General features: G+C 43.3%; 1 protein-coding gene across 20 annotated transcripts in view; it reads left to right on the top strand.

Annotated features, from left to right (window-relative positions):
• LOC119168047 (uncharacterized) overlaps positions 1-24141 on the top strand; it is a 249851-nt gene that overhangs the window by 161737 nt on the left and 63973 nt on the right. For 6 of the 20 annotated variants that reach the window (XM_075866361.1, XM_075866364.1, XM_075866367.1 and 3 more), the window contains one exon: positions 22381-22497. The exons of 2 other annotated variants lie outside the window; for them this stretch is intronic. In XM_075866361.1, coding sequence (XP_075722476.1) covers positions 22381-22436 — 56 coding nt within the window. In that variant the 3' untranslated portion in view covers positions 22437-22497. Of the gene's footprint in view, positions 1-410; positions 511-22380; positions 22541-24141 lie in introns of those variants that run through there. 12 more of the 20 variants (XM_075866360.1, XM_075866366.1, XM_075866356.1 and 9 more) reach the window with 9 other exon arrangements.

The raw sequence follows: 24141 nt of genomic DNA on the forward strand, positions 1-24141 counted from the left end.
GGTCTTTCACATTTTAATATTAGCAGACAGTTTTTACAGTACACCCCACACCCTCCATTCTTGCCGTCTTCGCTACGTTGACCCTGCTGAGAGTAAACTTGCGTGACCACGGTCATCAGCTAAGCTGATTTCAAGAGCCCCGGTGCAAGAAAGCAAGTAGGTGGAGTCGGGAGAAAAATGCACGCTGATCACAAGTGACGACGCTCATAACAAGGAAATTGGGAGAGTAGTGCAAACTTCGTGCGTTACAGTACGGAATTAGAAACGTACTGTCGAGAGAACGATACGATCACCACGAGCAGGTGGCTGGGGCCACGTCGCAGTGAAGTCTATCAAGAAAAGTGTGTGTGGCGTTTTTACTGGCCTGCAAGAAAGAAAAGAAACTAACAAAATATGTTCATCTTTTTCAGGTACCTGCGTGAGAAGTATTTGCACGTAGCTGGTCTTGATAACAATGAATTGTCTCACTATGTCGTTTGGACTACATAAATAGGCTTTTGGTCAGTCAAATACGCGAGTCTTGGAGTTTCTTTTTCTCTGTCCTGCTTTACTTGTTCAAAGGAGGGAGAATGTGGCTCACAGGGCATTACCGAGATCAGACTTACTGACGCTGGCAATAAACAGCAAATGCATTCTTCTTCTTTCAAAATGCAGCAAAATACCACAATTTCTGTTTCTCTTGATCATTATCCACCAGACTATACCCATTGCAAGACCGCATGTGTCATCAAATCAGTGTGGCGCTGCGTTTTCTTGTGTCGCTGCTTTGGTATCTCAATTCCTAAACAACTGACACTGAAATGACACGCCACAAAATAAACAATTTTATCCAGTTCATTTTAGCAAGGCACGAAACTTTTCCACAGTTTTTCTCGCAAACCGCTGGCAACTGGAATTTTCTTCTTCGGGTCACATTACAATGGTGTTAAAGCACTAGTACAACTTTATTTTAGGCGAAGCCTTTTTTTCTTTCTGCAAGACTTTTTGTCGTCTATCTACGTATCTGTCAAGCTGTCTACGTCTGTGTCCTCTCGTGATCACCCTCCTTAATTTGAAGTAAACAAAAACGAGAGAGTAAAATTATTCGACAAATGCGACTCGCTGATTATGAGATGAATATTCTCATCGTCCGGTTCCGTTCGTCGTCAAACACTTTCCGCACGACCGAGGCACATGATCGCGTGCGGGTATGTGCCATGAGTTATTGCCATTTCATATCTACGCAGACACAGTATGACCACACGAGGTCTATTTTAACGAGTTAGTGTTAAGACAAAGATAGGTTGTTCGGCCGTTGACCCGAAAGTCACGGTTTTGGTCCCGACTGTGGTGGTTGCATTTCGACGAAGGCAAATCTGTAGAGCCCACTCTACTTTGCCGCGTCATCGCACGCTAAATTACACCAGGTGATAAATATTATACGGGATCCCTCTACTGCAGAGCCTCTGATGTCAATATAATGGTTTAAGATCGTAAAATACAAGATAATAATATTATTGGACCAGGCTGTACACCTGCGGGTTGAAATTATTTTCCACGATGGCGTGAAGTGTGTGACCCACACTGTCGCCCTCGCTAATTTGCTGGTGTACCCACCCCTAAAGTGCACCTCAGCTTCTTTGAGTACGAGACGTCTGATTCGGTTGGCACGGGCAGCGAGTTTGCTTTGTGCCGGAATTAGGCGACTTGTTGGGTATTCGGAGATATCATGTATTCTCTCCTTGAAAGTAACAAAGCCGGTAGTATTGGCCTCGTGCGTGTCGAACGACGCATGACGGGTGCCTCCGAAGTAAAAGGTTACATTCACGAACAGCATAATAGAGTCTAATCAGTGATTTTGGCTAACTTGTTCATACATGTTAAGCCAACAGTCGACATCAAGCCCTGCTTTGGTGGAGAATACAAGACTCACTTGCACGGTGACACGGGGCTTATGAAGATTGGACACCGTGACGTACGTTGCCGTACACGCGCAGCTGTAGAGACAAACAGGTTATAGTGATTGGAAGCCTTTTTTGCCGGTGACTGGACGGTGCGGCCACTCCGAAGGTTTGTCACGAATACGAGGGCGTTTCAGCTTTAGTAAACCTGTTACGTTAATGACGAGACAATAGTTGAACGTGGTTTAGGGCAATATAAATAATCCAAGCAATGGTTGCAGTGATAACCATGGCTACGACCTCCTATGCATAACGCTCACGTGATAGGGGGATGGGCCAAGAACCAGGTGGCAAGATGGGCGAAAGAAAATCAAGCAGGAAAATAAGTTGAAAATTAAAATTCGTATTAATGAAAATGTTCATTGAGTGAACAATCAGGCCAGTTAAGCATAAGAAACAGTGACAAAAAATCAAGAATCCTAACAATAAAAATAAACTAACACGGGGCTCTTTTTCCTGCTTTGATGCATTCTAACACAGTTATGTGTTTGTCAATGTGGCATTAACCCCAATGACATACCATCAAGTGATAAACGTACTGGTAAATTTACGACTAATCGTAATTTCTGAAATAGGGCAGCTAGCAATATTTTTCTGTTACAGCATTAGAAACGACAGTATCAAAAGAAATGTTTATTGTTTAAATTCATTGCAAACCATGCACAAGATTGACACCTTTAGTCAAGCCTTTTTAGCTAATAATTCAGTAGTAGAACTCTACAGTGTAATCTGGTTTAATTCATTGTTTATTCCGGCAACATTCCAGATGCGCGCATTGTTCAAAATTATTCAATGAAAAGTTTTAATTTAAGTTTGCATAAAAGCACTACTGAACCTTTCCGCTCTCACGTAAATCGTACCTGGTAAAACGAGAATGAGGGATTCACTCAGGAATACTGCGGATAAAGAGATGCAATCTACGGCAGTTTGGTACTCATGGCGAATGAAACATTTGTAAGTTTTTTGGTAGTAGATGCCGAAGCTCAGTGATCAGTTCTGTTGGCATAGAAAGTGCAGTACATTGTGAGAAGTATTGTCTCAATATCACTGCTGCTGATTCATTTAACGGCATTTAGCGTAGAGCTAGAACAGTAGCCAGTTATTTTGCAATAAATACAGCGACAATTTTGGATTCGAATGGAAAAGAACACGAGAAGAAAAAAAAACAGAAGATGGCAACCCACGCCTTCTTCTCTTCTTTTGACACAGATCAGTCACAATAATAATGCTTATTTCCATCTGAGCAAGCTCATTCTCTAACTGGACATTTATATCTATGCGGCGAATCTTTCGCATTGAAAATGAACGTATAGTCAAGTTTCATGCTAAGCGCTCAATCTTGATATATTATCGGGCCAATATGTTAAAATTTTACATTCGACAGCTCCATCATCGCATGCACAAATGAATTGTGGGTTGTGTAAAAGATTCAAGTTTGTTTCAAAGAATGTGCTCGGGCTTGAAATAAAAGCTTAAAATGTCGTCTCTGGTGTGAATTTTACAACTTTAAGAACAATTTGACAGTAACAATTTAGGCACATTCAGCTGAAAATATTGGTGCGCTTCTAAATGTACCGCATTGTGTTCATCAAATCTAGGAAGACCCAGGCACGAACGCAGCGCTTCCCGTCCTAGCAAGACTACTTTTCTCATTTTAAAAGTGTACCAGAGAACAATACTCAAACGAATTCCATGACAGGTTGCACATGCAGTTTATGTGCCCTCTTTTGCACATATTTTAGCGATCCCGTTCTTTGGCGAGGTGAATTCAATGCAAGAACTTTGCTTCGCTTTGCTATCTTAGATACACGGCACGTACGCACTTTGGGGGATTGGCCAAGAATGCAATGTAGAGACTGGTAAATGTGATTTTAGGTAAGCTATGAAATTTAAAACAAAACACCAAATGAAATGACAACTATACGTAGAATATTCAATTTAACTAGAAGTATTATGCTTTTGAGCCTGTATTACAGACTGCCGTAACAACCTGACGGGAATAATTTTAAAAACTTGACTTTTAACCTAACGAAATGACGAAGAATTTGAAATGCCAGTTTAAAATGGCTTTCAATGAGTATTTATAATGAAATTACACACAGCATCAAAGGCATCCTTGTGGCAGTGTCCCAAGTCTGAGACACCGAACCTTAAAATATTTTCCTACCTTGAGGTCAAGCGTACTTTTGTAAAAGGAGTAATTATAAATCGTGTTCTGATACGAAAACGAACGTCGACAGGGCTTCGTCCTCCTTGTCTGGCCCACACCCGCATGGGGACGGGCAAAATGCAGTCAGCAGTTCGACGAGACTGATACCTGGCACCTATATATAGTGGTCACAATGGCCTTTTCGTGTCTATATGATCTACAACTTTAAGACTTAAGGCGAAAATCCTGATTACTACAATTCCTTAGTTGCTTCATTCACATGTACATGCCACACAAAAAGAGTTCCGTTGGCTGATTAGGCTAGCACAAGAAACACCGAAACATCATTCCCGCCTACCGTTTCAGGTTTCCTTGGTCTTTCACAATACTGCAGTTTTTTAACCTTAAGAAAACTTTTTAGAGGGTAATACCGTTGTACACTTCCCGGATGTTTTGTGTAATAAATAACACTTCCTCGAACAACAAGTTTTTTTCCCACATGCTTTCATGTATTGCTAACCTCCACCCATATGAGTCCAACTGGGGGCTTGCAATATATTGATCCACATAGCACTGCACAAACAAACGCATGCATGGAACAAATGAATTCATTATCAAATGAATGCATAAATAAATTTTTATTCAATCCTCGGTGCGATATATGATGTGCTTTTGTGTTCACCGCTCTCTGTGTGCTCCAGGAAAGCATAACAAGCATTTAGGAATATAGGCGAGGACAACAATGCCTTACAGTGTTTCTTTTTTCGGAAGCTGCTCTACCGTGCGCCGGCTTGGCATCAATCTTCATTTTTAATGCAGCGTAACGTGCATGTCAAGTTCTGTCACTTATTACCCGATAAAACTCAGCATTCAGTTAATCAAAATATTTTTTTTCTTTCCCAGTACAGTTATGAGGTAAGAAACGAAATCGCCACGTTAAAGCGGGAGGCGCCTACAGGCTCCTTACCTTTCCCTCTTTCTTAACCCGCTGCTGCTAACGCGGCTGCTAATGCCGTTCAGAGCACGCAAGAAGCTATGGACACGCGAGATGCGCACCCCGCCTCTCAAAACGTAAAGCTCTGAACCCAGAGCAGGCTTAGCTCGAAAAATCACAGAATCACGAGGAGAACCTCAGTCAGTGAGTCGACAGACTCGGCGATAAGGTAGACGATATGATGGCCCAACAAGTGCAGCATACTTGTGCACGTTAACAGCGCAATAGTTCAACAAACACCGCGAACTGAACAGTTGAGCGTTACGACATCTCGGCTCACACAGATGCTCAAGGCGCTGCAAAGCACACGTGGACGATATCAAATTGCGTTTTCCAGGGGGAGTCGATAGCCCCATGCAGAATACTGGGAAGCCCTAATTTAAGCCGTTAACTGAGGACGAGCCGCAGGATCACTTGCACGGCAAGTAAAAACACGTAGAGTCACCATGGATCCACACAAAACCACACGAAGACATCGCTCACGACAGCATAACACACGGAACACGCTCACGATCTGGCAGTGGAACTGCAGGGAATTCAGGAGGAAACGAGCGTATCTCCAACAAGTTCTACGAATCCAGAAACAACTGGATGTAATCCTGTTGCAGGAAACGAACAACGCGGTCAAGCTGGCGGGGTACGAAGCTATAGATTAGGCTGTGTACGCGGGAACACCGCTGGTCACTGCAACGCAAGTGCGAAGCTATCTCACTGTGGCGCAACGCGAACTTACAAACATCATCACGTACTCATAGAGCTCATTCTATCGAAAGGGCGTGGCTCTGGAATGTTTATATTGAACGCATATAGCCGACCTAAAGTCAGACATTGTTTTAGCACATTACTGCGAAAGGCGCGTGAGGCCACTGGCGACGGGCCCTTGCTCATCGCGGGTGGCTTCTACGCGCCCCACGCTGCTTGGGGGTATGAATACGAAACGCCAAAAGGTAAGCGCCTTTGAGACAATGCGCACAATGAGGGGCTCGAGCTTATAGCAAGGCTTTCTGCGCTTACGTGCAGGGGAAAAAGCGTATGTGCGGATCTTTCACACGAGCTCACGTTTATTAGGAACGTCGCTGGCGCGCAATGGCAAAATACGCAAGAGGACCTGGGTATTCATCACTCAGCGATCGAGATCCAGGTTGACGTTAGACCTCACCACCACCTTCATCGGTACGCCGCCAAGTGCAAGCATCACAAGCTAGTGGATTGAGACGCGTTTCGCACAGCCCGGAAAGAGCAGAAACGTGGCAGCCCGGCTATCGAGAATATCGAGAGCTGGACCACGACGCTCAGGGGCTATGTATAAATGGCAACGCGGGAAGTTTCGCCGCAAGCAGAGCTAAAAGTAATAGACAACAACCTCCTACATATGTCGGAAGCTAAACGCAGCCTGCACGACAGGTGGAAGCGCCAACGCCACAAAAAAAAAAAACGCTACGCAGATGCATTGCACGGATAAGCAGGGATATAGAAGATCATCCCTTACAAGTATGGACAGCGCGATGGAAGGAGTCGTGTAACGGGATGGAGGATCAGCTGGGCTTGGCCAAGTCTTGGCATCTTTTTCGGCAAATTTCGGATCCGGAGGAGACCAAAACAGTGCGAGCAGATAAGCTAAACAAGTTACCGCATGAGTACGAAGGCACGTTTGTGGTTTTTTTTTATGACTTGCGTAGCCGTAACTTCGCGTCCTCAAGCCCCATTGCGCACGTGACATACGGACAGGATAGTGTATAATGCGGAGCTAGACGAGGATTTCAGTGTGGTAGAGTTGAGGGCGGCACCGCACAAGCTCAACACGAAATCAGCATCACGCCCGTACGAGATAACAAACAAAGCACTGGGTAACTTGGATGATAACTCCATAGACGACAGCTTACATGAACGAGTGCTGGAGAGTGGGCGCTGTACCAAGCGCGTGGAAAACTGCGCGCATATTTATGATCCTCAAACTGGGCAAACGGGTAGAGATTGGCAATCTGCGACGAATATCTCTGACTTCCTGCGTTGGTAAGGTCATAGAACACGTGGTTCTCGCTTGTCTTACCAACTACCTCAAGGACGGAGAAATGTTCCTTCACACGATACTGAGGTTCTGCCTTAACCTTTCAACGTAAGACGTTATGCTTCAACTCAAACATGATATCGTATACAATATTATGCGATCTAAAAATCACTACTCGGGCTTGACCTCCAGGAAGCGTTCGACAACGTTAAACACGCTGCAATACTTGAAAGCATACGAGCTTGGGACTGGGCGAAAGAACATACCACTACGTACGGGATTTCTTTACAGATTGCCGGGCCCGTTCAGCGATCGGCGGAATGAAATCGCAACATATAGACATTGGTTGCAAGGGCACGCCACAGGGCTCCTTTATATCACCCATGCTTTTTAACCTCTTCTTTGTCGGGTTGCCACAAAAATTGGCTAGTATAGAAGGCCTCCACCGCAGCTTATATGCCGATGATATCACCCTCTAGATTGCCGAGGGGAATGACGGACATATCGAGCAAACGTTGCAGTAGGCGGTCGACGTGGTACAAGACTACCTTCGCTACACGGGCCTCTCTTATTCTGCGGCTAAATCGGAGCTCCTTCTCTACAGACTATTATGAACTGGCCGTAAACCCAAGAACGCTGATTCTTTCAGCGTGCGTGCAGGCGGAGATATTAAAAATGTAACATCGGATGGCACCGTCATCCAACAAGTTAACAACATTCGAGTACTCGGCTTGCACCAACCGACCAATGGCCACAACATTGAAACCATGCGCAGAGTAGACGGTGCTGTCAATGGTATGCTCCAGTTACTGCAACGAATAACTTATCGCCATTGTGGAATGAAAAAAAAAGCAATACCATCCGTCTGGTATCTATGCTTTCGTAATGAACCACATAAGGTATGTCGCCTCCTACCTTGAGGGGCAGGCGATTGAACGAACCAAGCTAGACCGTCTCATCCACAAGGCGTAGAACGCACAGTAGGCTTACCAAGAAATACTAGCATGAAAAAATTCCTCGAGCTTTGGTCGCACAATACCCTAGATGAACTAATTGAAGCGCACAACATCGCCCAGTACAAACCCTTGGCGAGAACCAGAGCTGGTCAACACATCCTTGAGAGACTGGGCATAAACTACCATACGCAGCATGATGATAATGTCGAAATACCAAGACATACTGGCGGGTGCATCGTCGTTTTGCCGTTGCCCAGGATTATACATCCCACTCATCACATCGGTCGGCGCAACAGACATGCGGAGGATCTGGAAAAGAAATTCGGCAACAGTAAAAACACCGTTTACGTAGGGGCGGCCTGTTGCAAGTGGCAACGCGGTTTCACCATAGTGATCACGAATTGAGCAGGAGCTTGCATCGCGACCGCTACAATACGCAAAAAGTAAACGAAGGTGGCCTTAGAAGCGGCGATAGCCCTCGTCATAGCTACCACGGACGCTGAAGTGATAATAGACGATTCTCGGGCGGCCCTACGCAACTACGCCAGCGGCCGAATCTGCCACAAAGAAGCACACGTTCTCGAAATTCACGAAGACAATATTTGTCACCAAAACGAAAGTTTCCTCGTATGGACCCCCGCCCACACAGGTCGTCCATTCACAGGCAACGCTGCGGCCCACACTGCGGCTCCAGGCCTTGCTCTCCGGACAGTGGCGCCGGCGGGCAGCCCCGATGTCTCGGAGATAACGAGAACAGTGCGAGAGTTCAAGTGGGGAGATCACATGACCACTTTCAGAGACTGCACCTAACTCTACAGACTGAACAGATGCAAACATCCACCACCACACCAAAAACTGAACCAGAGACAGAAGGTTGCCAGGAGACTATTACAGACTCACACGTACCCGAACCCAGTAATCCTGCGCCTCTGTTACCCAGACATTTATACATCCGACCGCTGCAAAGCGTGTGGAGCAAGAGCGACGCTGCAGCACGTGTTGTGTTGTGAGAGCGTGCAGCAGTCCCCTACGAGCCGGGTAGACATGGCAGTCTCGAACTGCGAGGCGCGGTGGGAGGCGGCTCTGCCCAGCCGCGACCTCGCCGATCAACTGTGGGCAGTCCGTCCCGCCCAGAAAGCCTCCTGTGTCCAAGGACTCGAGGTCATCACCTAGGCTGAGGTTCTTGTAGCCCCACTCCGCTAAATACCACTGGACAATGTCAATAAAGTTTTTACTCACAGCTCCCTTCCCAGTACAGGTTTTTCACTGAACCGGGTAATAGGAATCTCATTCTTGGAGTTACCAGTAAATGTCGAAGAAGTCAAGAAGAGATTTAGCACCTGTTTTTTTTTCAACTCATTCGGTAACGTCAGATTGTGCAATAATTAGGATGTATTCAGCTACCATGTGTCAATAAGTGCAGATAATTTGAAAAAACTTTCGCTACCTACCACAATGGTATAATGTACGTCAAAGACAAACAGTCACATTGTGAAGGTGCACCTTAATTCAATCTTGAGAGTTTCCAAGCACGCTAGTAATGTTATGAAGGGGGCGACAAGGCTTGGGACAATTCAGCTTATCTCATATTGCTATGATTTTTTTATTCTTCGTGTTCAACACCGGCCACATGCGAAGCTGAGGAATCCAAGCGTTGAATTAACAGACGTACATTAAAATGATTACAACATGCTGCTGCTGTTGCCTAGGAGTATACCTGCAAAACAGTTTGTTCAGCTATCAATATAATTGTCATCTCATGTGCTACCGCATGGTCATCTGCTAGTCTATTTAGAGAACTGAATCCAAAATTTCGTTCAGTTAAAGTATAATAACTATCGCTAGCCGCTACCATTTACAAGCCCCTACATGCTCGTCTGACGTTTTTATGCTTTCCCTTCTATCAAAGGAGCTACGAGCAAGATTAAAAAAACAGTGATGGCAATACAATAGGGCCACAAGCCTCCAACAATGTGCGTATTGGCGGCTTCATAAAACCTGCGACAGATGGCAGCAATTTTTCATAAAGTGTATAGTGTAGCATAGCTACCTATGTGTGCTCTTTCATATAGCAAGCGCTGCGTTGATTGCAGACCGACCAAGCATGGCCGTGGCCTAAATCCACCGCAGCTGGAACCACCACTCGTGGAGCCTTCTGGCATAACACTACCTGAAAAGTAGTGGACAAGCCGATGTTACGTACTGTATATAGAACGGGTGGGTTGGTGCGATTTCTCAGCAACTATGAAAATTGAGTCACACAGGCTGAAGGAAGCCGAGCATCGTCTTTGGAGCAAAACCAACAGGAGGTGGCAAGCCAAGCTGACGAAGGAAGAACGAGCCAAACTTCTCAAAAACCGTAACGGTATAGTGAAGTGACCTAAGCATTAAGACTAACCGTATCTCTTTATGCGCACCGCGAGTAATGACTGAGTTGAGCCCCAGCCCTTTTCTGTAATTTTTTATATTTTGTTCCCTATCTCTGATTCATTGTGTACAGTTACACTGTGAAACTTCTATAGCACAAATAGGCTACAGTACTCTAGAAAGCCCCACTACTTCTTACAATGCTCCAATAATAATAAAACACGACAGAATGACGGCAAACACTGCATGGCGGCCCAGCGTTGCAGCTTCTCGTCTCACCATCTCTACGTATATATAGTGCTTCAGCGGTTACTAAGTGCGCCCTGGTTGCGGATGATGATTATCTGCTATTAACGATACATGACAGACCTCAATCACGCAGTCTCTATAGTGAAACTCAGCATAACTTCTGTACACGCATTACCAAAGAAACTCGGTAATTCCCAATACTGAACCCGCTAGCCCATAAAAAACTTAGAAGTACCAGACGGCACCCATACACTGATAAGGCGCCTGATGTTGTAGCTTATTTGGTAACTACCAACCTAATTATTTGGTCATGGTTGAGGGATCAAGCAGTCTAAACTAGGTGAGACAGTCTTGCACTTGTGGTTTGTTCAGTGAAGAAGTAGAGCCGCTGCTGGCATTTTGGTCATCATTTTTCTCTTCCTTGCCGTTACTTCACTCCTTCTCCGCCGATCTTCCCTTTTGCGCCCCCTATCTGTATGTATGATATGCTAAAAAGTTGGCCAATTCACTGTGTGAATGTCGCTGACTGGTAAATGTGAAGGGTAACCTCTCATTCCGGCTCTCCTCGAAATCATTGCTATGCGCTGTACCGCTCGTACGATGTTTAAGTGCCTAATAACAAAACATTTGCTTTGTGTGATTGCATCAGCCAGCGCCTGAACTCATTTCATTATGAAGGAATACGTACTCGACAACATAAATTGGGTTTTCGTGCCCGTAAATGTGTTTTATTTTACTAACACAATAATCAGGGAATTTTTATGCAATGCGCTTTCTTCAATGCAGCATTTTAAACCACGATCCCAAGACAATAATGTGGTTTACGCAATTCAGACTTGTGATTTATGCAATTCAGACACTAGTGCTACTTTCATCATTACGATGGATGTTAGACTTAGAAGGCAAGGACACTTAGAAGGCTAGGTAATGTTTTTTTTTTGTCTGAAAAGGTAGACCTTGTTTTAAGGTATTGGTGGTGTCTCACTTTGTCCCGATAATGTTTAAAATGCGGAAGTGTCATTGATTAGGTGGTAGCAAAACAACTTCGACTCTTCCAAGAAGTGATAGTGACCTAATCCTGGGTGCCTACGTCATTAGAAAGAGTAACATCACTGTAGATTTTAGAAATGAAGAAGTGTACGTATGTGACGCTGTCACTGGAAAACTGTTTAGGAATCCTTGCTGAGAACATAGAGTGCTTTGAGTCCGCGAATATACTTTTGTCCATGCTTTAGTTATCATCTGAAGCATGCGTTACCATGCTACCTTAATGCATCGAAAATAATGGTACCTTATTTCGCACGGAGTTGGGAAATTTTCGATTGAGATGCGTGAACAAAACACACTGGGACCCCATTTTATAGTGTCAGTCGTTCAGGTTGTCCCACTGGGCTATCAATGGTAAACTGTTTGGCTGAGGCAGTGGTTCTACCAATATGCCTGAAGCTTGCCTTGCTCTAAGCTTTGTCACCGATGACTATCGCTGCTCGCAGTGATGCTGAAGGTAGGGCACCAGCCAATATTTACTTGTTCAGCCAATTCACAAATTTCACCAGATACCAATAAAGCGCTTACTACCAAAAAGCGCCTTATGATGGTGGCCACCCGGTTAAAACGCAAGCATTTTTTTTCTCATTTTTCCAGCATTAATCGTGAGCGCACTATTCCCTTGTGTAGTACTCTTCACAAGATAAACACAGGAATAGCGCAACCCATCTGTCAGAACGCTGCGCTCCAGAGGAAAAGTATGTTCATTGGGCGTGCCGTTTGTCCGTCTCTTAAGAAAAGAAAGATGCTGTCATACTCAGTAGTTCTTTTCAGGACTAATGGCAGTGGGTCTAACAAGTAGCCCCCAGTGATTCCCAGAAAAGCTTCAGGTTTAATCCTCATTTTTACATCCGACAACCATTAGTCTTACTATTGACTAAAGTCCTAACGGGTGACTTCAATCAATCCTCATACAGCTCAGCAGGCAGGGGAAAGTACTCACAGTGACACCTAAGCTAGAAATTACAAGTCCCCACAATTGGACCTTGACAGAAGAGCGGCTGGTCTAGTGAAATGATTCAGTCGGATACATTTTATCACCACTCCTAATTATAAGTTATTCACCAGAAATGAGGTTCTACAGTAATTTTCCGCAATGCCTGTTATTAATTCATCAATTACATGTTCACCCAATAAATGGGTCGCGAAAGAACACACCAAAAACTTTAGTCATGAGTGCTTCAGTGCTTTTGGAGTTGAACCATTAGGAAAAGACAATGCTTAGGCATTGACTTTTTATTGTTAATATACTTATGAAATTTCTGCACTCTGCTAGTGTATTCAAGTTTGTACGTCGAGAACAAGTCCAGCTGCATTGTCATATGTTGTACAGTCTTTTTGTCAAGCTGGTCCACACGGAGCGATAAGTGACTGGCATTGAACGTGATCTGCGTACACAGGACCACGGCTGCACGAAAAGCTTGCAACAAATATTTAGTCACGCATGACAGAAAGAATGACGGCAAAAATACAAGTAGGCCAAAACATGTAAGCTGAAAAAAAACATTTTTTTCTAAATATGCCATGAAAAAAACTTCACGACGATTTCGTATATTACAAAAGAAGCATTTTGAGTGGCATGACACAACAGCTCTATTGCAGCAGCCACAGCCATCACTCCACGTTCCTGCGAAAGAACGTGCCCGCAAGAAGTCAGTGAGTTTTAAGTGAGCAAAGTCTCGCACCTTGAGCAAGTCAACGCGCGCCCGAATAAAGCAAGGAGGGTGTCTGTCGAGAAATTGAACCCGGAGCACCGGCCGGCAGTGAACCTTGAACGAAAGAGCAAATAAGCGCTTTGCTGCCACCAACACCCGCTGCTTCGAAGAAAGCGTCGATGAAACAGATGGAAATGACGAGAAATTTTAAAACGTTTCTCAAGTGAGCGCTGGAGTACAGGGAAGAAATGCGGACCACCACCGAGACCCCGCCAACGGCGGGCGCCAATATACTTTTGAGTGAGTGCCGATCTAGCCTTTTGTAATAGCGACCAATTCAGACAAATTTCCTCAAGTGAGGCGAAGTCCAGCGACGAAACGCTGGTTCACCACTAGGGCCACCTCTAGTGGCAGGGACCATGCTGGTTGCTACCAGTTGAGGTAAAGTATACTGTAGTGGCAGAACACTTCAACAGAGCTTCTGGCACAGCATAAGTATGTAGGTCAAACCCCCACCGGCAGATACCCATGTGCTTGGGTGCATGACCTATACATTTCATGGCCGAATCTATATGAATCCTAGATAGTTGGTGTTCTCTGTAGCTATTGCAGTGTCATGCCGGCAGCGTAGAGTAAAGAGAGAGCGAGAAAAGTTTGTTTAAAAAATCAGTCCAGCACGTCAGTCATCTCCCGTCACTCCTCGCCGTCAGCCATAATACCTTGAAACGTGGTATGAGAGAGAGCTTGACGGATGTTGTTGTCCCAGATGTTGGGGTCTGGGCTGCAGAGTAGGTCCTCCAAGGACTCTCAAATTGTAAACCATCGTTCCTAGTGGGACAATTCCGCACCTTGTTGGTAAAACTTGCTCCTTCATCTCAAAATTGCACTGGCACTGGGAATCGCCAGGATGCCACTTCCTCTCTAGTACAAAGGTTGAAAAATCCCCGCCTGTAACATTTGCCGCTTAACCTCGCATTTCTTACTTAGCGATTTCTCTGTGCCAGAGAAAACTTACAGGTACAGCTGGAACTGTGCTACGGTTTCTTGAATTGTGCGGAAATTCGTACTTCTATTTGTTAATTCGGTAGCTTGAGGGCTTCCGGTGGTTGATTTGTAAGTGAGACCACGAGTGAGCATATGAGTTCCCTCATTTCTTTACTTAGCTGCAACTCAGCTGGTGCCCGAACGAGCAGAAGTATCTCTCTGGCCCTTCTGCCATGCTTATTTTACGGATAGCATTCTTCGGCGTCTTTTCCGATTCACAATTTCTTACTGCGTTTTCAGCGTCACTGATCACCACCCAGACTTCCTTTCGCTGATGATGGACGTTTTAAGAACTTTTTCAGCTTTTGCAGTTTCAAAACTACCCGCTGTGTAGGGCACCAGAAGGGCACCGTCTTTTCCGACCACTCTGCTGCGTGTGCTCATTTCCTCAGATATTCCTTCGTGGCTGTATACATAACGCCCTGTCGATTGGTTTACCTGGCTTGTAATGCCTCTTACGTGGCTTTACGTCTGCCTTTGTGAAAGGTGATGTTCAAGTATCTAGGTAGCAGAGGTGTATTTATTGCCTCCTTAATTTGTACCAGTAAGCCTTCTCGTTTTTGGCTATCACATTTCACAATGCTCGCGTCACATGTTACTTTCCGCCAAGCTGGTGCACCGTCCTTTCTAACCAGGTATCAGAAAGAATATTGCACCAGCAATGAAATAGCTTGGATTGAGCATCGCGCAATGTGAAAAAGAGAAATAAAGAAGGAACGAACTAGACTCCTCAAGTAGCCCTCAATTTCTCGCTGAGGAAAGGCATGAACAGATTTTATATCTTAAGTGTTTCCGTTTTGTTTCATGGGCTAGCATTGCCATTACATAAAATGTCCGTGAATGGCTATTTAGGACAACCCTGTCAGACATCTGTTAAATATGGCGCGTCCAGTGGCAGTAATTTTATTATAATGTGCTCTAGAATTCTTCACGAACTAATGGATGCAGCGTAATCACCCTTGAAAGGGCATTTCATGAATACATTATTTGAAAATTCGTATGCAACATCTATCTTCCACAGCACCTGGCAGTAGGCACAATACTATGTGCGAGAAATCTTGCGCGTGGCTTTTTTTTTCGCGGGCATTTAATTAAAATTGTGGGGAGGTGTTGGCCTAAAATAACTAGTCACTTTGCTCGACTGTTGCGAGAAGCGGCTTTTTTTATTACACTTCCTTGTGGCGAATTTCGTTTAAAGGGCACAGGTTTCTTTTTTGGAACATCACGCTGTTCGATATGATTTTAAATTGAATGACCATTCTTTCACACTAATGCTTTCAGCATGTGATGAATTCATAGGGCGTCAAGTGCGGAGACAGCTGGGTATCGTCACCATCATCAGCTTATCAATTCTTGCATCTTCTGGCTGTGGACGAATACACACAGGATGACGAGCGGCATTCTTTCTGTTTGAAAAAGCTATCCCAAGCGTTTCCGAACACGATCCTTGTTCGAGTCTCATCACCACGCCATGGAATGCTTGTTACAATTGCGGTGGCTAGTGACGATGCATACATGATTTCATAGCAATGCTTTAGCGTTCGCTTACCACGTAGGCTTTTTTGTGGCATGACTGAAAGATAAATGATAGGCTCGCATGCGCCGTGCAAACAAAATGATATATGATCACCTTCTTTTACAGCGAAACTTCCTATGGCATCAGAACACAAATCACGTGGGGCACCGTAGTTGTCAGATGATACCGCCAGTGTCCATAAGCAGTATCGCAGTAAATAATGAAGAACTCAGTAAATAAGAATACTAATAAAACAATGGGATTTCAACTTTGGTCTGCTGCATGCTAGCCCAGCATTCTAACATAGAGGCCCGCCAATGCTTTCTTTCTCTTACATGGTGTTTACCACAAATGCGCTTTTCGTATATATAGCATACAACATACATAGGACCACTTTGCGATATTTACAAAACACATTACAAAAATAACTTGATACAAAACAATACCTAAAGGTGAATTCGACTAGCACTTTTTAAATGAAATGAACAGATTTTATTTCTGGAGAGAATACAGAAAAACGAAGCCAAGCTAAAAGCCCTTCCGCCTGACGTGGCTTGGCTACGCGAAAAAGGTTCAGCGAACAGTGCTACATTGATTAATAATTATCACAATACAAGGAGCAGCATAATAACAGAATCACAGAAATAGCATAAAAGCAAAAATAGGTGACACATAAGTACAAAAAATAGGCTGCATAGACACACAGAATCAGACATCGATGCTCTTTTCATTACATATCCAAAAAAAAACACATACATATTGATATATTCATATAATACACTCACATATTAATACATACACCTGCCCATATGTACGTGCACGATACTGTATATATAGTATCATGCACGTACATATATACGAACTCGCTATGCAAGCCGGGCTGAAACTCTAGTTGGTCGTGGAAGTCTTTTAGCTGCAGAGATATTTGTACAAAGTGGCGTCACAATGATTTCATTGGTTCCGCATGCCAGCAAAATGAGAGTTTTCCAGAGGAAATGCATGCCCATTAACAACGGCATGTCAACTGGCACATCATTGCAATTGGGGGGTACAAGGTAACGAATACTTTGACATATTTATTCCAGTCGTCTTTTAAAGCCCTTCGCGGGACGTCTCAGCAAAGGATAGCATCCTTACAAATAAGAAAGCCAGGTTCAAATATTTTTTGAACATCACAGAGGCAGCAGTTATTGAAGGATACAAATATGACTTTGGTGTTTATTGAGGCTTTTACGGGTATTGTTTCAGTATGCACTTTGCAAAAGAATGTGTTCGTTATTGGTGAAATGGGCATTTCGGTTGCACGTAATAACATGCCAAGACCAGCAAGTTCAATATATAGTGAGCGGTAAAGTGGGGCCGGAAATAGCGCATTCAATACATAAAGTTCTTTGTCTTTTTTTTGAGCTAGAGGACAAGTATTTAATGAAGAATCTGGCTGTCACAAAACGCACTGATTCGCATACTTCGCGCATGCACTTTGCAGATATTGAGGCGATGCAAAGTTAGTAGATACCACTAAACTTGGTTAAACATGAGCGAAGTTTGCTTGCAAGAATGTCCGAAGCAGTGCATTAGCACAGTCACGAGAATAGGAAAAAAACACCACACCAGTTGTCTAATGAAGAGGTGTACCAACTCAAGACCACCAGCGCAAACAGGTCTAGATTGGCGCAAACAGGTCGCAAATAGGTTGATGGTCAAATAAAGGTAGCAAATATACGATTTAATTTCTCTATGTATACTCTTGAACAGCAAATTAAGATCATGATCTTAAAATATAGAGAGGTTATAAGGAATAAACTTCTGGGCATAGCTCTTCCGATTGGGTACACGTTTATTCCTATAATGTGCCCCGCCGCGGTGGTCTAGTGGCTAAGGTACTAGGCTGCTGACCCGCAGGTCGCGGGATCGAATCCCGCCTGCGTTGGCTGCATTTCCGATTGAGGCGGAAATGTTGTAGGCCTATGCGTTCAGATTTGGGCGCAGGTTAAAGAACGCCAGGTGGTCGATATTTCCGGAGCCCACCACTACGGCGTCTCTCATAACCATATGGTGGTTTTGTGACGCTAAACCCCACATATTAATCAATTCCTATAATGTGCATTTGACCGATATGTATTTAGTGGAATGCCTGGGTATTTTGGTGGAATACAATACCACTCTGTACCCTTGAAATGAGTTGGTCTGTAAGTCCTTACGCCAAACCACAGTCGTAAACTTATAGCAAAGTTTATTCGTCCCTTCGAATTTTTTCCAAGTTCTCTGATCAATGGCACGGCCATTTTTATACTAGAAAGAACAGTACAAAAGAGCGCTAGGTCATCAGCATACGCCAATACTTGAAATATTTGTTACAGGCATATAAACCTCGGACGCGGACGTTACTAGTGTTGACAAATTACTCTTGAGCACAGTTGCTCAGAGTTAAAAGTAAAATGTCATTACCAATTAACGCATTAACAATAAACGGGTTGAATATTTATTGTAGCATAGCTTCACAGCTTTCAATATAGTGAAGATAACGTCTGTATGTTCGTGAAGAGAATACATAAAAGAATGGCGGACCCATTTAAAGGCCCTCGCTAAGTCTGCTTGTAGACTAGTTGTTCATATGAGTGTGAACAATGTTCCAATACTGTGTAAGCAATAGGTAAGATAGACTTTAGTGAGCGACCTTTTAGAACGCAGGTCTGATGGCCACCAATAAGTATTGACATTGAAATGGAAGTCTGTTGAAAAGTATCTTTGCAAAAAGCTTCTAATCAACGTTGCACAACGTAGTTGGTCTTTAGTTATCGACGTGACAACGTTTTTCTCAATCTGAGTACTTTGGAGTTAGAACAGTGTGGTTTTTAGTAAAACATTCAAGAAACATCTGCAGATCGAAACTCAGCGTGAAAATGTCGAACAGTGCAGGGCACAGCAATTATTCACGTGTTTCGTAAAAGTCACCTGACATTCCATCAGGTCCTGGTGTTTTTGAGAATGGTAAGTGTTGAATGACATGTTTGAATTCTTGTATAATGATTGGTCCATTAATACATTCACAATGCTCGTCAGTTAGATGAGTCACAAATGACAGGAACTTCGTCATAATATCTTGATTTTTCATTTTAAAAGAGGTGCTCTAGAATTCTTTGTAATAGGTTTCAAACTCTTACATAATTTCACTGGAAGCACTAGTCGGTAATCCTCCCGAGTAAAGATATGCTTTAAAATTTATTTAGGCATTGCAATAGTCATCGAATAAGGCTTTACGTGCTGGCTCCTCTGAATAAAAAATACCAGTACTGTGGCATTGATGACGGGCACTTATGTAACGTAAAGCGCCTTACCTCTGGAGTGCGTTTTTGGCATTAGCAATATCGTGTGAACAACGACCAGAGGCTCCACCCTTAAATTCATATAGGTTTTGAAGATTTTGCTTTAGCATCTACTGTTCCTTATTTTACGGCGAAAGCTGGTAAGAAATAAAAGCTCGGGTCACATGCGGTGTGATAGTTGCCCACCACCGCCACCACCGCCGGGGTCCGTAACCACATCCTGCGAAAGTAGAAAAAAAAACTAGTACCAATGACACAGCGGAACTCGGACCCGGGTCCACTCTGCGCCCGCCCAGTATTATACCACTGAGTCACGCTGGTGCTCGGGACTTGTTGGCAAAGATGCCTTAAGCGGGCTTGATGTCTGGAAAGTAACCGCGTTAATACAACCTATAAAGCGTTTTAGAATAGCGAAAAAACGACGAGTCATTTCACAATGCGTATAGCGTACCGACTGGACCGTCCAATGCTCCGAGCCGCTACAAAAGCTTGTTTTGTTCACCTAATAACTGTTGCATGTACCAACTTCAGCCATTATTAGTCATTATCGTCAGCCAGTGAGTGAACAATTGGCACCAAATTCCTTGCAAGTGTTTAGCGGATACCACGCTCAGAAATATGCCAAAAAATAACGTAGCGACTGCCGCCCTACAGCCTAAAGTTTTTTTGTAATAATGCCTAGTGGGTATCAAGCAAGTGTGCTCGCAACAGTTACCCGATAAGCGTTTAGAAAGGCTCTAAAAGGCCGCTCTTCTAGCTTATGCTGTGACTGTGTGGCGCCTTCCACGCAAGCCTTGCGTTTTTTTTTATGTAAAAGCCTCTCGCAGATTCAACTTCTATAGCTTTTACCCGAACTTCATACTTCGAAAATTTTCAAGAGGTGCACAAAGGCATGTCAGCCGGCAAACAATTCCTCAAAGCTAAGTAGACGCATGCAGAGATTCCTGGTCGCTCCCGATTGAGGAGTTGAGTTTGCAAAGTGCCCACTGTAGTCTGAAATGTGATCGAATGTTGCTGACTATCTACCCCACAACATTGCAGTTAACTGATTATGAAATCGACTCTGCTTTGTATGGAGCGTTAGGAGAAATAAGGGGTGCTGAAAAGTAAATGCGATGAAGGCGCATATGTTTACTGCCTTGTGCATCTGCATACGAGGGCAGGTTATTGAACGTTCTTATATCAACTAGTCCCGCATTTTCAACTGTAAGCGACAGCACTTCAATGCTTCTGTCATTGTGACTAAGCCAGGTACGATCGGGTGGATTACAGACGAAGGTGAAATCGCCCATGAGTACAATGTTAGGGTCATGTTCCAAAATGAAGCAAATTTTCGCAACAAAGTGGGGCGCCGAGATGCATCACTAAAAGCATACACGCTGATTCGGCACCACGGAAAACCATACATTATAAAATTCAGTCACGCCAGCGCTTGGAACTCATTTACAAGCTCGTCTTAGGCAGGCTTGATGTCAGGGAAAAATATAGTAACAGGAGAAATAACGCGTCTTAGAACACGAAAGAGACAAGCAGGCGTCACGCAATGCGAATTCTGTAACGAGTGGGCTGTGCAGTCCTTCATACTAATACAAAAGCTTGTTGTTGATCACCTACCCACTGCGGCACATACCCACTTCAGGCATAATTTTTCGTCGCCCTCAGCCACTGCATAAAAAATGAACAAAGTCATCGCAATTGTGTAGCGCATACCACGCTTCTCCAAAAATGAGGTTGACAGTGAATGCTGACTCACTACACAAAAAATAATGTATATGACATAGTGTGTACGGCGAAAGTGTTCCTGTAGCAGTTACCAAAAAAATGTTTAGCAAAGGCTCTGGAAAGGTGCTTTTTTGGCATTCGCTGTGACTGTTCTGCGGTTTCGGCGCAGCTCAAGTGTTTTTTTTTATTATGCAAAAATATGTGACTTGTTGAGTTTGTTAAAAGCTTGATTTGATTGATTTGTGAGGTTTAACGTCCCAAAACCACCATATGATTATGAGAGATGCTGTAGTGGAGGGCTCCGGAAATTTCTACCACCTGGAGTTCTTTAACTTGCACCCAAATTTGAGAACACGGGCCTACAACATTTCCGCCTCATTCGGGAATGCAGCCGCTGCAGCCGGGATTCAAACCTGCGACCGGCGGGTCAGCAGCCCAGCACCTTAGCCACTAGACCACCACGGCGGGAATATGTTAAAATTTTAACGAGACTAAAATATGCAACAACTTAGCAAGGTCTTGAGATTTTGCGGGTGCTATTTGAAATAAAAACAACAATACATCACTAACAGTCTACATTTTCTGTAATGGGAACGGCCCAAAATGTAGACGTTCAAAACTTTAAAATAACGCTTCAAATACACACTAGTGACTTTTGCGCAAAAATATACATATTCAAAAGTGAATGCACTTAGCAAATTTTACAGTGAGGCTGTTGCTACCACAATTTCTAAGCCTACTCATATCTTCTTTACGGCACCTGTACCACCACATTTACCACATCTGAGACGTATACTCGCGTGCAGCACTATCGCCTAATGTATGTAATTCCATGATATATATATATATATATATATATATATATATATATATATATATATATATGTATATATATATATATATATATATATATATATATATACATATATATATATATATATATATATATATATATATATATATATATATATATATATATATATATATATATATATATATATATATATACAAGCTCATGTGACCACCAATTCACTTCTATAGTTGAATACCTTTCGGTATTCTGTCAATAACTCTTGCATGAAATACTGAGGGTGCGATTAGCAATGATACTGAAGAGTACACCCTGCTGTATGTACAGAGCTATCACCACTTTGTGATATAAGCACGACCTATAATAATAATAATAATAATAATAATAATAATAATAATAATAATAATAATAATAATAATACTTTATTGTAGACATCCATAAGAAATAGAAAGAAACGGGCCTGTTTAAGTCCCAAAGACTAGTGCGACAAGGCCCGGCAGAGCCAAATTTAGCGATGTAGATTCAAGGTAACAGAAACTATTGTTGCTTTTTTGCCAACGAACAGACTAATGATTGACACCATTGCTTTTTTACAGGCAGTAAACAAAAAATAACAGAGGGGGCACCCATAGCATACGTGACTTACAAGTAAACCATGTGATTTTACAGCTCAGCAAGTACTTTCTTTATTTGCTTTTCTTCAACTCGCTGAAAAAAATTCTTCAGGTAGTGTATTGAAAATTTTTGGAATATATACACTTGTACATGCTTCCCCATATCTGATAAAAAACCGAGGTACAATAAAACGCTTTTCTTTCTGTCAGGGGTCAACGCGTTCTACACGGCACGTTGAAGTCATCACACAAATTGTATCTCAGCACAACTGTTTCAATAAACAAATCCTGGAACACTAAAAAAGCCCAAATCCTGACAAATAGTACTGGCATATACCTTACTACTGTGAGCTACACTTTTAAAATATTCTGAAGTAAACCATCAATGCAGGTTCTCCAGCGTTCTGAGCAAAATGCGAAAACTGTAATTCCATATCTCACCACACTATATGCTAGTGAATGAACTATCATTTTTTTGCTGGTAGAGGCACCAAGCATTTATTATTTAAAAGCCGACATAACAATAATGATAATAATTGGCCAAAGAATTATGTACTGTCTTGCACGAGGCTTACGCGCGCCTTTGCAAGTGTTTTTTTTTTATTTTGAAGAGACCCTGACAAATAATGCGCGTGCTCTCGTATAACATATTCAAATCCTTTTAGAAGGCGTTACTGAATTTTCAGCAATCTATTATATTAGAGAAAAAGTTTGGTTGTGTGATTGATGTGTTCCAGCCTTACCGAGTTTTATATAAAAAAAACTCAATGGTACTTCAAAACAACTCACCTTCAAGGCCTATAAAATGGAGGAACCACCCACAGGGTTTAGCTTCTCCGAATGATGAAGCAGTTAGGTTATTTCAATTCTCCGAATGATGAAGCAGTTAGGTTATTTCACCACGCTTGCGCTGCAACCTGACTACGGTGGTCTAGTGGCTTAGATACTAGGCTGCTGACCCGCAGGTCACGGCGGAATTACTGTAATGAAGGCGGAATTACTGTAAGCCCGTGGGTTCAGATTTGAGGGCACGTTAAACATTGGTCCCTTATCTGCATGTTACACCGCAAATATCGTCGAAAGACGATAATATTGCGTCTGGAGGGAGTGAAGAAAACGTTTATTTGATGTTCTGCACAACAGAATTGGTGAATGGTATTCCGAAGGCGCTGCGTTAGATTGCCTCGAGCGTGCAGCGGAGGCGAACGAGCGCATCAAGTCACGCCACACATGACACATTAGCGCTATGTTGCCGTTATCCTAGAAAACTGGGCGCACGCCGTGTGCGCCCGTCTCTGAGGTGATAACGTGTAGAACACAAGGTGACAAGTTGGTGTTTCTACCGTGTCGTCATAGCGAAGTGTTGGAAACACCTGCCGTTTCGTGCAAGCACTGCATGGCCAGCGCTTTGTTGCAAAGGCTACAATCCTTAAAATAAGTAATGTGTGCCTTTTCTTGTAAAAAGTACACATGATTATTATTGACGTGTTCTTACGGTGCTTCAGATATGCGCAATTATTGCTTTTTAATTGACAATTGCATCATATTGAACGTTGAGCCTTGAGCAATATTGGTGGGTGCTCCGGATGGGGTTGGCCGTTTGGAGTATCGTTTGGTCAGTTTAGTGCCGTTTAGCGGCCGTTATGTACAGACAAACAGACAAACGTACAGACAGACGGACAGACCAAATTTTTTGCGTCAAAGGTCCCCAAGGAAAACTGTAGTTTATAAAAACTCCAGGTG

Source organism: Rhipicephalus microplus, chromosome 6 (genome assembly GCF_043290135.1).
Source record: "Rhipicephalus microplus isolate Deutch F79 chromosome 6, USDA_Rmic, whole genome shotgun sequence".
Lineage (NCBI taxonomy): Eukaryota > Metazoa > Arthropoda > Arachnida > Ixodida > Ixodidae > Rhipicephalus > Rhipicephalus microplus.